The 16140-nt window shown below is 35.7% G+C and overlaps 1 protein-coding gene across 2 annotated transcripts in view; it reads right to left on the bottom strand.

Moving 5' to 3' along the window:
* homer1b (homer scaffold protein 1b) overlaps window positions 1–16140 on the bottom strand; it is a 37667-nt gene extending 21527 nt beyond the window's left edge. Inside the window, exons 1-2 of one of the 2 annotated variants that reach the window (XM_051110632.1) lie at window positions 15781–16140; window positions 6950–7106 (exon numbers count right to left, since the gene is read on the bottom strand). In XM_051110632.1, the coding sequence (XP_050966589.1) occupies window positions 6950–7106; window positions 15781–15785 (162 nt within the window). In that variant the 5' untranslated portion in view covers window positions 15786–16140. Of the gene's footprint in view, window positions 1–6949; window positions 7353–15780 lie in introns of those variants that run through there. The other variant, XM_051110631.1, reaches the window with a different exon arrangement.

The raw sequence follows: 16140 nt of genomic DNA, 5'->3' as shown, positions 1-16140 counted from the left end.
TGCAGACGGCTCGGCGAGAGCTCTAATCAGAGTCCACGCAGCCTGCTGTATAATCACTCACTTCAGGCTTGTAATTGCATGAGAACAGCTGAAAGCTGTGCAGTGGGTGGACAGCAGAAAAGAATAGTGCTAAGACTAACGTCTCTGTTGGTGGAAGAAGCTGTCCGTTTCATGCCACTTTTTTCACAATCTGTCAGGGGTTAAAATAGGACAGGGTGTCGTAATCATGGCCTAGCGGTTAGCAACACCAGTTTGTGGCCAGAGCATTGCATTTGCACTTTTCTGACCTTTTCATGTCACCTCCTAAACAAGACACTCATACACTGAATAAAATCTGGTGTAGACCTTTTTTGAAATTTTTATGTAATAGAAAACCTATGCAAGACTTATGTTATTTAAAAAATCCACAAAGTTTTACACATATTTTGGACTATGGGGGGCGCCATTATGATGTGAAATGGTTTCACTCAGCAAGCTACTGGTGCTACCTGTTGCTATTTTTACCGCAACATAACTCAGAATACACAACTCGGAAAATAAAATACTGATACGATGACCACAGCTACAGAAAGAGCTTGCAGGTGGCGACGGATATAAGCATAGGCTTAAATCAAATGCTGTACCATTGATTTTTCCCCACAAGGAGTCTAAACACGTGAGATCGAGTGAAGTCTATGCTGAGAAACTCCTGTGGCTGTGGCGTCATGACAAGGATGGAAAAGGCACGTATACATCATGCTAGGATGGCATCTAGCATTTCTTGTCTGCCATTTGTAAGCTTTTTCAATAGCTGTGGTCTACTAAAAGCTTCAAAGGCATCAGGGATAAAGTGGTGAGAACAAAAACGTGGGTCTTTAGGTTTTTTATGTTTATTATGTTTATTTTTATAAGTTTTATTTGTCCACAGGCATCTTCCTATTCTTTTCTCCTCTTCTTATCGCTAGGAAAGCAGTGAAGACTTACATCACTTCTTTTGTAACCCTTAATGAAAATTACAACCAAAAGGCACACAATGTGGTGTCGTATCAGTATTTCATTTGAGTTGTGTTGTGGTAAAAACAGCAACGTGTCATTGAAATAATGGCTTCCAATATAGTCCAAAATATGTATAAAATGAAGTGGATAAAAATAACGTAAGAGTCATTCTATAATTAGGGGTACATTTAGAATTTGACAATGTGAAGAAAACAGTTTTCCTGTTTCCCAAAAACCCAAACATGATCTTACATAGCTGCTTTGAAACAATCTATATTGTATGAAGTGCTATATAAATAAACACAGGTGATCTGTAGGAATACCATCTATGTTTGCTACTGTCCACTATGTTACCTTTACTGGGTAACACAGTTGACAGATAACTTGACATTTTTAGTGTTTTGGGTCTATACTCAACATGGAAGCCTAGAACTACTGAGCATATAGTATGTTTAGAAATATATTTTCAGAAACAAAACAAGTTTTAGTTAAATTGTCCTGTTAAAATTTGCAGCAACAATACTTGTGTAACACTGTTGACAGTCAATTAATCCACTCTTGACACAGGTTTGCTAGTTTAACCAATATTAGTGGAAAGAGAACATAACTTCTAGTGTTTCATCTACGTGCTTCCAGAGGAAATATCATCATACTGTGCAAATTATGCGAGAATGGTGGTTTTCTAGTGGGTACCTTAGTTAACAATGGTTTTTCGGACACAAATAAAACAAGTTATATCACAATAAAGACTTTATTTATTAAATAAACACATTAATAAACACAAAATAAACACATTATTTTTGAAGCGCACACCCAAATGTCTTAATAATAACCTAATTTACTGAAGGCAAAACTATGAAATTAAATTATATTTGAGGTCATTTTCATGCTGCAATGCAGAGTAGAATGAGCAACTTTACAAAATCGGACAGCTGAATACCAGGGTTCATATGACACAAACATCTTTTTTGAACAAAAGATATGGCTTTTTCAGCATGTAGTAGTGTGATTGGGAAAAATATAATTGTGTACTGGAATATTAACCATCGGGATTTATACTGATGAAAATCTATAAAAGTATACTTCACGAACATGAGATGTACCCACAATTATAAAATGACCTGTAAGTCTTTCTACTGCATATTTCAGTAAGAGTCATCATTTACGTTATTTTACGCCATACAAGTATTAATACCGGGCGTTCACTTTAATATAGAGGAATTTTGTATATTGATTTTTAACAGGTGTTTTACCTGTATTTGGAATTACACATTGCGTAGTGTAGTGTTTTCAGGTTGAAAATGTCTGTCAGGGCATCCCTATTTCCACGTATTTTCTTTTTTAAAAAAGTAGACAAAATCTACAAAATTTAAGATCCTTAAATGTCATTTTAAATATATCCTCATGTTGTGTTGTGGTCATTTTGACCCAGAGAAGGTTTTCTTCTTCCAAAAAATGCTAGTTTGTTTGTCATTCTGAAACAGAATGTACTAGCTTTGCTCACACAGGGTATAACAACTTTTTAAAAAAATTTTTTTACACAACCTTGTTACTCTTGCAGTGTTCCTGGTGAAAAATGACCGGGCTATAACAAATTGCTTACTAAATCTGCCATTTTGCAATACTATTATAATATTTGCCTTATTATCATTGGGATATATTATTGGGTTCAATCTTTTTATCATCTTGTTTTCTTTCAGTTAGCACTGGTTGGTCGTAGGTCTCACTGATTTTAGCTTATGCAATTATAATGCTTTTTTTCACTCAAAAAATTGAGGAGCATAAGCTCAAATCAATGAGCTCCATGACTAACGACTAAAAAGTACTAACTGAAAGAATACAAAAAAATTAAATTCAAGATTTGGTAATAATATAGCATAGTGACAGATTTCCTGGTTTCATTTTTTGATCAGAAACTTCAAATTACAGCAGGTAAAGGATTTTCAGCGCAGGCAGTTAAACCTCCCAAAGTTGCATCAACTTTATTTGCTAATTTACATAAATTAGGGTGTACAAGAGGCACACATATGCTGTCATGATGAACCAATAACGTCGTGCTGGGATTTGCTGGATGAATCAGTAAATCGTTTTCAACCTGTTATTTTATATGAAACATTCAAACAAACTGATTCACTAATAAATGGGCTAGGAAAATGCATTCAGAAACAGTAATGAAATGTGAATAGTGATAATGCTACAACATTACTGCTTAGAAAATGCAGCATGTAACTGGAAAAGCTTCACTATTTTCACAGCGAACAAGCTATGTAATAGCATGCTACTGAAAAATTTAGTTCTGAAAAACTAGTAGTGATTCTGCTTTCAGTCTCTATTAATAAATCGGCCAAAATATGAGAAAGAAAAGGCCTCAAAGAAAAGTTCAAACTAAACTGAAACTGCATTTGATCAAATACTGTCCAGTGAAGTTATATTCAAGATAAAGTGAATAGCTCTCAGCGGATAGAGACCTTACTGCTGGCTGTGCTACTGCCTATTATAGGTCAATAGTGGTTCAGATAAGGACAAGGCTTTAGTGACAAGTCCCTGTCATTCAGAGTGACAGGACCACAATCAGGCTGTGCCATACAAAAGTAAGGGCAGAATAAATTGCATAGGGGTACAGGGAGAAAACACAGACATGGACGGAGCTTAAATATCATGTCAGGCTTTGCATGAGCTCTTCAATCAATGTAGCATCCTGCTAATACCTTCAGCCACTGTGAGCCGTAACTGAAATTCCCTGCAGGGCTCAGACTTGACTTAAGATCGGACTCTAATTACAGCTGCTGCGCTGACCCCATTCCCTGTCCCAGTCTTATGAGGAACAGTAACATTTAAAGGCATTATAATTCTGCATGCAACTGTGGATCTCAATATTTTGTAATACCACTAATGTCTTTGCAAAAAATATGGTGGAGGTATCATGGGACAGAAATCAAAAGATTAAACATAGCACTTTGATGTTACTAAATGGTTACCATATTTATGTACCCTGGTATTTTGATGATACGCCAAAGTATTTTAAATGACACCATGAAATGACCATGGTATTTTTGGTACTTTTTGGTTGATATTGCCTAGTTAACACTTTATTTTAAGGACCCATTTCTTGCTATTAACCAGTTGCTTGTTAGCATGCATGTTACACATTTATACAACAGTTCTTTCTGGTCCTCAAATCTGATTGGCTGAGAGGAGTGTGACATGATGACACGATGGCATTTTACGCTCAGCCAAAACTATCTGTTCTGAAACAATTAATAGATTAATGAGACCAAAGACTGCCATTTAGATTTACCCAAAACAAATTATATCTCATGTCTAACTCCTATTGAGACTTCAGAGCCAGCGGCAAATTCCAGAAGATCTGGCTGAGGTAAGGCTGCTCTCGGAGGGTTCATGAGCACTGAACCCCTGCTGATGCCCTGGAGGTCTCTTCTGCTCACCAGGCCTGCTTTTATTTGATTCAAAGTACAGCAAAAACTGAAAAAATGTGAAATATTTTTACTATTTCAAATAAGTGTTTTCTATTTGAATATAGTTTAAAATGTAATTTATTCCTCTGATCAAAGCTACATTGTCAGCATCATTACTCCAGTCTTCAGTGTCACATGATCCTTCAGAAATCATTCTAATATGCTGATTTGCTGTTCAAAAAACATTTATTATTATTATTATTATCAATATTTAAAACAGTTGAGTACATTTTTTTCAGGATTCTTTGATGAATAGAAAGATCCAAAAATCAGCATTTATCGGAAATAAAAAGTTTTTGTAACATTATACACTATACCATTCAAAAACTTGAAATCAGCTTTTTTGGGGGGGATGATAGAAATGATAGAAATTAATACTTTTATTTAGCAAGGATGCTTTAATTGATGATGAAGACATTTATAATGTTACAAAAGATTTCTATTTCAGATAAATGCTGTTCTTCTGAACTTTCTATTCATCAAAGAAACCTGAAAAAATTCTACTCAGCTGTTTTCAATGTAATGAAAGCAAAATAAATTGAGCAGCAAATCATAATATTAGAATGATTTCTGAAGGATCATGTGACTGAAGTAATGATGCTAAAAAATCAGCAAGTCACAGGAATAAATGACATTTTAAAATGTTTTCAAATAGGAAGCAGTCATTTAAACAATATTTCAACATTTTTGCTGTACTTTGGATCAAATAAATGCAGGCTTGGTGAGCAGAAGAGCCTTCTTTAAAAACATGAAAAATCATAATGCATGTGGTGTCAAAAAATAAAAGCATAATTTTTCAAAAGCATTTAAAAAAAAGCATTTTTCCCTATTAAAAATACCATATAACATTATAAAAAAGAGGAATTGTAGGGATATGGTTACACTGATTGTCATAAAAAGGTCAAATTATCTGATATTTTAAGAGACTTATTGATTGTGACACACAGTGTCAACAGGGATCCAGTCAATGCCATTCTTTTATTAAAGCTTTCTGCATTTTTTACTTTATTTGTGCAATGAAAAAAAAGAATCTTATTTAGAAATTAAAAACATGCTCATCACAGAAGAGGTGCATTCAAGTCATTGTACCTATAAACTGCATTTTAAAGGAGTAGTTCACTTCCAGAACAAAAATGTACAGAGCCCTTTGAAGTTGCATTTAAACTGCATTTTGGAAGTTCAAACTCAGGGGCACCATAGAAGTCCATTACATGGAGAGAAATCCTGAAATGTTTTCCTCAAAACACATAATTTCTTTACGACTGAAGAAAGAAAGACATGAACATCTTGGATGACAAGGGGGTACATCTGTACATTTTTTGGAAGTGAACTCCTTCAATGTATTTTTTAATAAACTGATAGATCTACACAAAAAATGACATGGGCGTCATGTTGTTGACCCTATGGTATGTTTAAGGTCTGCTTAAGGATCAACTGCTGATAAACAGTGTGCGCTGGCTTGTGTAGGTGTCAACAGTCACAGTGCAAAGTGCACTGGTTCACATGTTATTTCTGTCTCTGAAACCAAAAGCTAAGGGGAGGGTTGAGCATCCCAACTCACAAGCACATTCAGACACACTGCGGGAGCTATTTTAAATCCTCCTGTGCTGAAGCTTAGAAACCGTAAGGATATGGTTATGACTGCACATGAAACATTCCACGTGAATGGCTTTCAAATCATAAAATGTTTCTGAGATTTTAGTATAGTGGTTAAAAGCAATAGTTTGTAGTGTGTCCACTCCTGCAGGAGAAATGCTTGCGAATTATACGCTAATTGCATCCAAGGTTTTGTGATTTGGCATACAAAACCATTTGGCTGATATCAACAAACATTTTTCAGGAAGGTGGTGGAGGTACATGGTCTGCAGTGGTCTGATTCCAAGTAGTGTGGATAATTACACAATCTACATCAAAATAAAAGGGTAAAACTATGAAAGCTTTAGAGTAAACAAGATGGATGGACTTACTCTAGCGGATGTGAATCCCTTCTACTGTCTATTGATGTTTCCTGGATTATTGGACCGTTACATGCACTGCATAAGACTGCACAGCAGTGACCAATTCAAGTGCATGCTGCTCTCCACAGGGAAAGTGAACTAATCCACTTCTATCCAAGGGAATATGTTTGATCGCAATCTCTAGCAGGTCAGTCCTGCGCACACTCCAATCTCTCAAGCACAAACAGCTCCTGCAAATTCAACTGATGCATCAAACTCACATTATATTTTTGAGATTTGGACAGCATTATCAAATGCTTTTCTTGGACCAAAGACGATCCTTTAATCTCTACCGAACACGGACCTTTGCAGTCCTAGTACACACTTAAAAAGGGGTTTCGCAGTGATGCCAATGAAGAACAATGTTGGGTTCAACCTTTTGTGAAATGGAACGTTTCCGTAAATGTTAAGAGTTCTTCATAGAAGAATAGATTCTAATAAAGAACTTTATTTTTAGGAGTGTAATACCAATAGACATGGAAACGGAAAACACCACATTACCTTTGATCCGTCCAAGCTGATGATCCTGTACACGTTCCTGGTGCTGTCATAGAAGTACGATACAGTGACCGCATGCTTGCTGGTGGGCATCCAGTTCTTCTTAGTGTTGGGGTCTATCTGGAAGACGTGTGCCCGGGTGCTGTAGATGGGCTGCTCCCTGAAAGGTAGGAAGAAAAAGTGGTGAACCTCTTTGTGCCTGAGCACCGTCGTCTCTCCAATTCCGCCGGGCGCGTTGGAACGTCCCGGTAGACGGATCACCATTTCCTCAGCCTCCATCTTGCTGCTGATCACCACTGTTTGAACCCAGGTGGAAACCTGGGTCTGTCCTAACCGGTCAGACACATTGGTGTCCTGCTACTAGTGCAAGGCAGCCATTCAACGCCCTGCCGATATGGAAATGCCAGCTGTTTGGCTGGGGCCAAGTGGGATGGACACTAAATATAGTCAGGGACGCAGTAATCTGTGCAGTCCCACCCCTATTGACCTGCTCTTTACTGTTGGAAGTACGTTCGCGCACGTTGGACCACACTAAGAGCATATCAGGGCTCATTTCCCAGACAGCCTAGCTCTGATAATCGCACATAGATGAAGGTAACATAAATACTAGATAAACTAATGCGCATTGCTTCTTAAGAGCATGAGAGGATTTCATAAACAATCTAAGCCAAGTTTTACAATGCTGCATTTCAAGGTTGTGTTAACAATGCAGAAGTCAACAATACACTCTGCGTAAGGATAGTTTATGGAAAAATGAAAATTCTGTTTTGTTTACTCACCCTGTATGACTTTATTTCTTTTGTGTAACACAAAAGAAGTTATTTTGGAAAACGTTTCAGCTCTTTTTCTAAACACAATGGCAGTCAATGGGGTCCAAAACAACATCGGACACCTTTTACTTTCATTGTATGAACAACAACAAACAAGACACTTCTCAGTATATCTTCTTTTGTCTTCAACATAGGCAATAAATTCATGCAGGTTTGGAACAACATTAGGGTGAGTACATTTTAATTAGGGCTGTCAGTTGATTAAAAATTGTAATCTAATTAATTACATGATGTGTGGATTAAGTAACCTAATTAATCGCAAAATAAATTTGACTGTGAAAATATCCACAAAAGATTATTTAAAGCTATTTTTGTGTCAAATGAGAAAGTATCAAGTAAACATTACAAATTGTAGCTTGTTATTATTATTATTATTATTATTTAATGAAATGATACTCTAATAAGAAACTAAATCTGCCAGCAGGTGACAGTAAATATCTTTATGAGTCATTCACTCATTCGATTCGATTAATTAAAATGGCTTATTTATTCGGGAATGAAGTAAATGGCTCTCTTTATGAATGGGCTTTTACATAATTGATTCACATGATTCATTTAAAACACGGTCTCATTCAGAAACTAAACACTGCTGTATTGCTCGGAGACACGCAACAATTCTGCTCTGGCTTCAAAGGTAATATATGAGCAAAAACACATAATAGTGTGTTTAAAATATAACAATATCAACTTCTTATTTACTGAACTGTTGTATAAAATCACATTTAAGCTTGTGATAGATCGGGACAAAATCAGCACTTGCTGCCCGTGTGATATCGCGTGATATGTGATGCATATAAATATGAGACAAAACACATACACGGGCATTTTTTGCACTGATATCTTGAATTTTAGGGCATAACTGCATTTATGGAGTTGTTGCCCTGCATCATATTTTTTAACAGTCAACTGTATGAAATATAAGATAATGTACAGGTCTGGGGGCGGAGCCAGTGCGTTAACAGCGTTTAATATTTAAATCACGCTATTTTTTCATAACTAATTAATTAAGTTAACGCGTTAAACTAACAGCCCTAATTTTAATACAATTTCATTTTTGGGTGAACTATCCCTTTAAGAAATTAGTCATCTTGGAGGCAATGCACAGTGAAAATTATTTTTTGGTGAACATTATCATCACCTTTGGCAACAAAAAACAGAAAAGCATGTGGACCACAAGCAGGACGGAATAATCACTCTCTAGAATAATAGGCAATCATCGCGGAAGAGAACAAAAGAACACCAGAGTCCCAGTCAGATGAGCTGCCTCATTCTGAACTTTTCTCATCATTCTCAACACAATTACACATTTATCCTCTTTCCAAGTGATACATACATGTCATCAGTAATTCATGAGCAATTAGCATTCACACAGTCAACGCTGAATGGAGACACTTTTTCAGTAAGGTTCAAATCATTAATATTGGTTAATGCATGAGGTACCATAAATGAACAAAGAACAACCATTTTTACAGCATTTAGTATTATCAGTTAAAGCTGCACTACAGAAAATCTGAAAAATGTTTAAAATTGAGGCTGAGCAAGTATATGATAAATCACGAACAAAAGTGTTCTTGCCATAGTCTGATTTATTTTGGTAAGCTGACAGTAGCCGCGTTTCCATTACCCTTCAAAATGCACAAACTGAAATTGCACATTAAAAATACACCTAATGGAAACATGTCAATTTTGCATGAGGTGGTTTTTAGGCAATTCGAAAAAGGAATATATCAAAACTGCAAAACTGCAATGCAAACAGTTTTTATCGCATTTACAGGTCACCTGGCATATGTAAAAGTCACATGATCATTCTTTAATGTACTGTAACCTCTAAGAAACACCTCATACGTGGGCGCTCTCAAGTGTAAAGGCTTTTTCTTGCCATTAACGCTTGAATAACCCCTTATTTACACTGCACAAGTCGGCAGCGCATTATGGCTCAGACACAGCCACTGGAGCTGATCGTGACCACTCTAGTCAATGCTTGTGTTTATACCAGTTATACATGTTTCAGAAGCAGCCCCAGAAGCGGCTTTCTACGCCGCTTCGCTAAAGATACATGTCTAAGTCTCCTCTGATTAAAAATAATGGCTAGTGCAGTGACTGCGATATACATAAACCTAACAACATCTTGTCTTAGGTTACATTGGCTAAGTGGCTTGATTTTTTATTTATTTAAATTTATATTTTAAAGACAAGTATAATTAATAATAATTTGCACTTACAAATTGGATAAATAATATTATGAAATTAATATTTTAAATCTAAAATTTAAAACACAGAAAAATTAAATAATGGAAAAAAAAATTGAGTGATACTTTTAAAAATGAGACTAAAGTTACCAGTAGGTGGCGTTGTTAATCATTTATTCAATCAATTTGTTCAAAAGGGCTGATTCATTCAGAAATGAGGTAAAAAAACAAAACTGATTTTATGAATTGGTCAGTGAATCACTGATTCAAGACGTTCAAAAAAGTCTAATTTATACAGTAACAAAACAGCAGTGTGCAGAGATGCACAATGGCCGTTTTCTCGAATAAGGGCAAAAAACAATATTTTCTCTACAATTTAAATCACTTAATAATAACTTCTTATTTATTGAATTTTGTAGCCCTGACACTTAGTAAAGTCTGCCACAGACCATGCTAAATGCTAACCAAAAATGCATATGTGTGTCCTAGAAAGTCTACGCATATAATACCATGAATAAAAATCTATATTTGTTGCAAAACAGTATTATGAATTTATGTTACAGTAAATTAAAGCCTACCTGAAGCAGCTGCATTTTGCTGTTTAAGTGCTGGTTTAAAAGAAATCATTTTAATGCACATGAAAACTCAAATCTTGATGCGCAAAAGACATGGTAATAAAAACATTCAGGGCTTTACTGGAACCATTTGGGGCTTCAGCCCCCTTAGCCCATCCCTAGCACCACACCTGAGTTGTAGTATATATTTAGTTCATTTATTCACCTTATTTTTCAACGCTGAAGTTTCTTGTAAATGTGCTGCTATGGGTAAATAACTTTAAGACGTGCAGTAAACTTTAAAAGTATTAGCGCTACAAACTAGTGTTTATAGCCCCTTTCACAGCTAATTACTGTAAAATTACCGGAATGAATTTACCGGTAAATACTAAATACATAAATGCGCTGCTCACACAGGTAACGTTATTCCGTGTTTTACCGGTAAAGCACCATTCACACATCACTATCAAAATACCGGTAAATTCTGTGACATCATTAACCAGAAATTACTTCTAAGCAGCTGCGCCTCTCGGTGTTGTGTTTGTTAACATGTAGGTGTATACGATGTCAGTGTTTTTGTTGGTTTTTCTTTTTTTTGTCAAACATTCCCATTCATGCAGCTGCTTTTGGCCCAGAGATGTCGTATTAGACAACTTTAGACAATTCTTTGACTTCCGTAAACTGCGCAGAGCAAATGAGTCATCTGCGTCAGAATGTTATGATTAGCTCAGAGTAGACGTCTTATGTTGGTGTGTTCTCAATTCGTACGTGCTCATACCAGTAAACTCATTTTGCTTTAACAAAGAGCACATTACCGTTAATTACCAGTAATGTTATAACTTCTCACATATACTGCCTTTTTTTTTAAAGGTTCTGTTTACAAATGATCTCTTAACGGTAATGTACAGCTAATTCACCAGTAAAGACTGTATATGTGAAAGGGGCTTATGATTACAATACTAAATTTAAATAATATAACAAATACCAGTTTGCAACATCAATCAGTTTTTGTACAGCTAAAATAACTTGAAGCAGACGACACTAGAAGCCTCGTAGAAGTATAAAAAGGGCATATCCGCTCTTACGCTATAAAGTCGCAATAACAATAGTAGCGACAGATGTTTTCTTATGTATTGTGACATATTTTTGTTTCATGGATTAATGAAAAATAAAAAATATTGGTCAGGGACTTGGTTCTATCCATCGTTTGTTGATTGGATGTTGAGATGTGGGCGTTGCAAATAATTTTTTTCTTTTAAACTCCAAAGAACCTTTATAGATTTTTATCTAAATGCTCTTTACAGTAAGAAAAAAAAGGGTTCTTTTAAGAAGTGTTCACTTAAAGGTTCTTTTTAAAATCCAAATCCAAACTCTGAGGGAAACCCACTACAGTATATCCTACTCGCTGGCCCTTTCCCAGCTAAAGCAACTGGCCTCAAATCAATGTCAAAGGGCATCTGTCTTGACTACTGTATACTCATCAGCAGATGAAGCTTTTCCATACCATTCCTGTACCCTACACCCCTCTGACCCAATTCCACAGATAACACCCTTCAAATCCCAGAAAGATTCACAATCAATCCCAATATATTCCTTCCTGCTTATTAAAATATAGGATCAGAAGTGGGAAGTATAGAATGGGGGAAGGGGGTAATATCCCAAGCACAGATACAGACGGTTTGTTGCTTCTACTCCCAGGATAATTAATCACCATATTCAATTACATTAGCGTGCTTCTAATCAGCGGCTGCTGGGCTGATGTGCAGGAATGAAAGAAAAAGACAAGGAAGACGAAGGAAGAGAAGCAGGGATAGCTTAGTTAAGGTGAAGGAGAGAGAGATAGAGCTGCGGAGTATGGAGAAGTGCTTACGCTGCAGCGTGGAGGCGGAAGATCTCTGAAGAGCATCAAAGGCTTGTTGCATAATTAGCATTTAAATTCGATTAAAATTCAGTTGCAGTCACCACACATGGGTGGTTCACATGACATCACATGCTTTTTTTGTCCATAGGGTCCTAAAATGTAGTAACTTAAAATATATGGTTATATTGTGAATGTACAAATGCCCCAAACATATTTTACTCTGTTTACTCATGTTCTCATATCCAAATGCCAAGAGAACAAGTACAGGACACAAAATAAAGGCATCCTTGAGGAAAGAATGAAACAGTAGATAGACTGTAAATAAACAGATTATTGCCACATTAGTGAAAATTAAATAAAATTAGCATGGATGTTTATAAATGTACACTACCAGTCAAAAGTTTTTAAACAGTAGGATTTAATAATAATAATAATTATATATAATAATAATAATAATAATAATAAATGTTTTTTGAGCAGCAAATAAAAATATTAGAAAAATATTAAATAGCAAAAATTGCTGTTCTTTGGATCAAATAAATGCAGGCTTGATGAGCAGAAGAGATTTCTTTAAAAAACATTAAAAATCTTACTGTTCAAAAACTTTTGACTAGTAGTGTACATGCTTGTTAACGTGTTTGGATACCAATTTTTATAAAATATTTTTTATTTTATTATAAATATCTTATGGTGTGACAAGCATACTTGGTGTCATTCATAAAATATAACCAAATATATTAATAAAAGTACCAAAAAATGCTTAAAATTGTTATAGTATTATATAGCACAACAAAAATTGATGTGCATTAAATAATGCTTTACTGACTGAAGCGAAAATTTATTTTTAGATTTATATGTATTTAACTAGTATGTAATCTGTCACACATGACATCTTCAATGACAAATATATGACAAAATTAGGTTAAAACACAAACTACCCAAGTAACAATTTTTTACTTGGTAGTCAACAGTACAAACTATGTGATTTTCATATTTTGTTTGCTAAGACTTTCTATTTCATGTTTCATCAATTCATGGTTAAATGTCAACCACCCACACAGAAAAACAGGATGGCAGAACAGTCTGAACGTATAAAGGAGAATGAAAACTAGATTTCTTTCTAGTTGTCTCTTAAATGTTTCTGAAAACGCAAACCCTCAGAGCAACATAAGAACATATGGATCACTTAAAATGCAATTATTAAACAATTCTTTGTTTAGTTTGAACAAACTGATCATGCAATCCACTGGATTCAACAGTCAAATGTATCACAAAGCTAAGACTGCACAATGTTAAATGTAAGTGATATATAGTCAATTATATAAGCAATCAAACGTAGCCAACTCTGCTCTATATTAACAGCAGTACACAAGGGAAATGATTGCACACCACCCACCTTCTACAACCCACCACCATCCAGAGCTAGCAGTCTATTTCATCCATCTCTAAATGAACATCTGTATTTCTGAAAATGAAACTTCTGCTACACTTCAAGCTTGAGTGATCTTAAATAGTGTGTACAAGGTAGTGGACGGATAAGAATTTATTTTGTCAGTTACATAACCTTGCTGGTAGCATGATCAATTTTGACTTTGAAAAAGCGCCATCCGTTTCAGAAAAAAATAAGCAAAATAGATCACTTTCAATTTTACAGTATTTATCTCTGAAGCACTGTTTATATTTTCCATCACTTTAATTTAACACTGTGTTTAGCAGAGGGGCAGATCTGTGAAAAGCCCCTATAGCCCCTATATCGGGGCCATTTTCTTTAGTGCCGTCCACTTTTTCTGGAGCTAATAAACCAAGCCAACCAGCTATGAGTTGAATCACAAAATTACAATTTTTTATTTGAAGTAAAATTTTCAGAATTGGACAAAAAGATTGCTCAACGACTTTAGTGAGGGAAAGAACTACAGTGTACAATCTAATAGCCTATTCAGTTTAAGTTGTTGATTATATCTATTAATAATATATTTTTAGTTTATTGCAAAATATGCATATATATAGAAAATTTTAAGTGTTTTAAGAGCGTAGGAAGACTCGATTGCTTCATTTGCGGTGTTTCATGGGAGTGGGCGGAGCTCAGCTCTCTTTTGGTGTGATTTACAGGCTGCGACTCTCTGATTGGTGGAATATTCTGTATAGCATTATGGGTAATGTAGTTTTTCATCATAAATCACCATGAAATACCATCTATTAACAAAATCATTGCTCACAGTAGGTCTGTCTTTAAAGGTTTATAAGTTATTGTTAAAAAACAGTTTCCTTATGGAGAAAATAAATGAAGTTTTTACTTCCAGGACTCCGCGGTTGCACTCTATTACCCCCACTACTGCCTTAACAATGGCTGTTCAGTAATGTTAGCAAGCATACTACATAACAATCAAACAGTTTATAGCATGTAGCAAATTGAATTGTGTACCGCTGAATTGAGTAGGAAGTGGGAATAATTTCCTCCAGAGTAATACACTCCCTGAACAGAGCTTGAATCTTTCAAAGGTGATAATTTAATTAAGAATGAAGAGGGGCCTTAAAGCAATTAAAGTTTTTTTTATTATTATTTAATAAAAGAAAATGCTTTCCCACCACAAAAAAGATCAATCTTAATGTAATAAAACATTTAAAATGAAAACATGATCACTCAAACTTCCAGACACTGATCAAAGACTCTCCTGGGAAAATATATACAGCTACCAATGAAAAGATTTTAGATCCTTCAAGCACCCAAGTTTGAATTTCCATGTATAGGGTCACCTTTATTTAAAATCTATATTTCAGTTCAGTCTAGGGCCGAGATTACGAGATCGGAAATTCCATGTACAGATATCAGATGTCACTGCCAATATTGGCTCCAAAATTGTATTGATGAGGCTGTGCCATTCAGCGATGCTCTGCTGAAATGTAGATTACATAAGCATGACGAGATTAAAGGCCTTTGGCACTGCAGCACATCAATATATGAAATTAGCTAATGTTCATTCTCATTCAGAGTACATGCTTGTTATCATTTACTACAAAATAATACCACAGATCATACACAGCTGACCAACAGACTTCACTCTCAGTGGTCAAAAATGGTTATCACAGTGAATTAGGAATGAAGATATATGTTACATATAAGTGCTACATTTGTGTGTGTACGTGTGCAATAGCCTACATTTCAGTTTGATATTTTAATACATAATGCACATAAATATATTCATGCCATAACTAAGCGTTATAAAATAGTAGTATTCTAATTCATACATTCCTATGCATACTAAAAAGGGCACTAAAGGCGTTCATGAACATGAATAACTGCCCTTACATTCTGCCCTGTCCTCATAAGACCGGTGATAAAACGATCAGGCTGTGAGCTGCCAATTCCTACGGTACGTTTCGCTATTTACAAGCAACTTACCCCATGTTGCCGTTTTTTTTCCTCCTGAGACGAGATGCGATTTGTTGATCAGCGAGTTTCTTCTTCCAGCTGAATGTAGCGGCTTTGGATGCGGTGAGCGCGGTCAGTCACATTATGAGCAGCGGCATTCTGCGTCTCTCATTACGCGCTCTCTATGTAGGCTGTCAGATGCACTGAATGAATCCCACGGCGAATTGCCCACTAATACTACCCAATTTCAGCTAGTTTGGCACACGATGGGCTCACCTCGCATCTCCGCAAGTCGAAAATGCGCCTATATGGTAATTTTGAAGAGCGCGAGGTAACGGTGGCGCTGGGGTGAATAAAGAGCCGCTGCCTCTCTCTCAGTGGGCGTGTGGC

The sequence above is a fragment of the Labeo rohita genome, chromosome 5, assembly GCF_022985175.1.
Source record: "Labeo rohita strain BAU-BD-2019 chromosome 5, IGBB_LRoh.1.0, whole genome shotgun sequence".
Lineage (NCBI taxonomy): Eukaryota > Metazoa > Chordata > Actinopteri > Cypriniformes > Cyprinidae > Labeo > Labeo rohita.
This window is presented reverse-complemented; position numbering and strand designations above follow the sequence as displayed.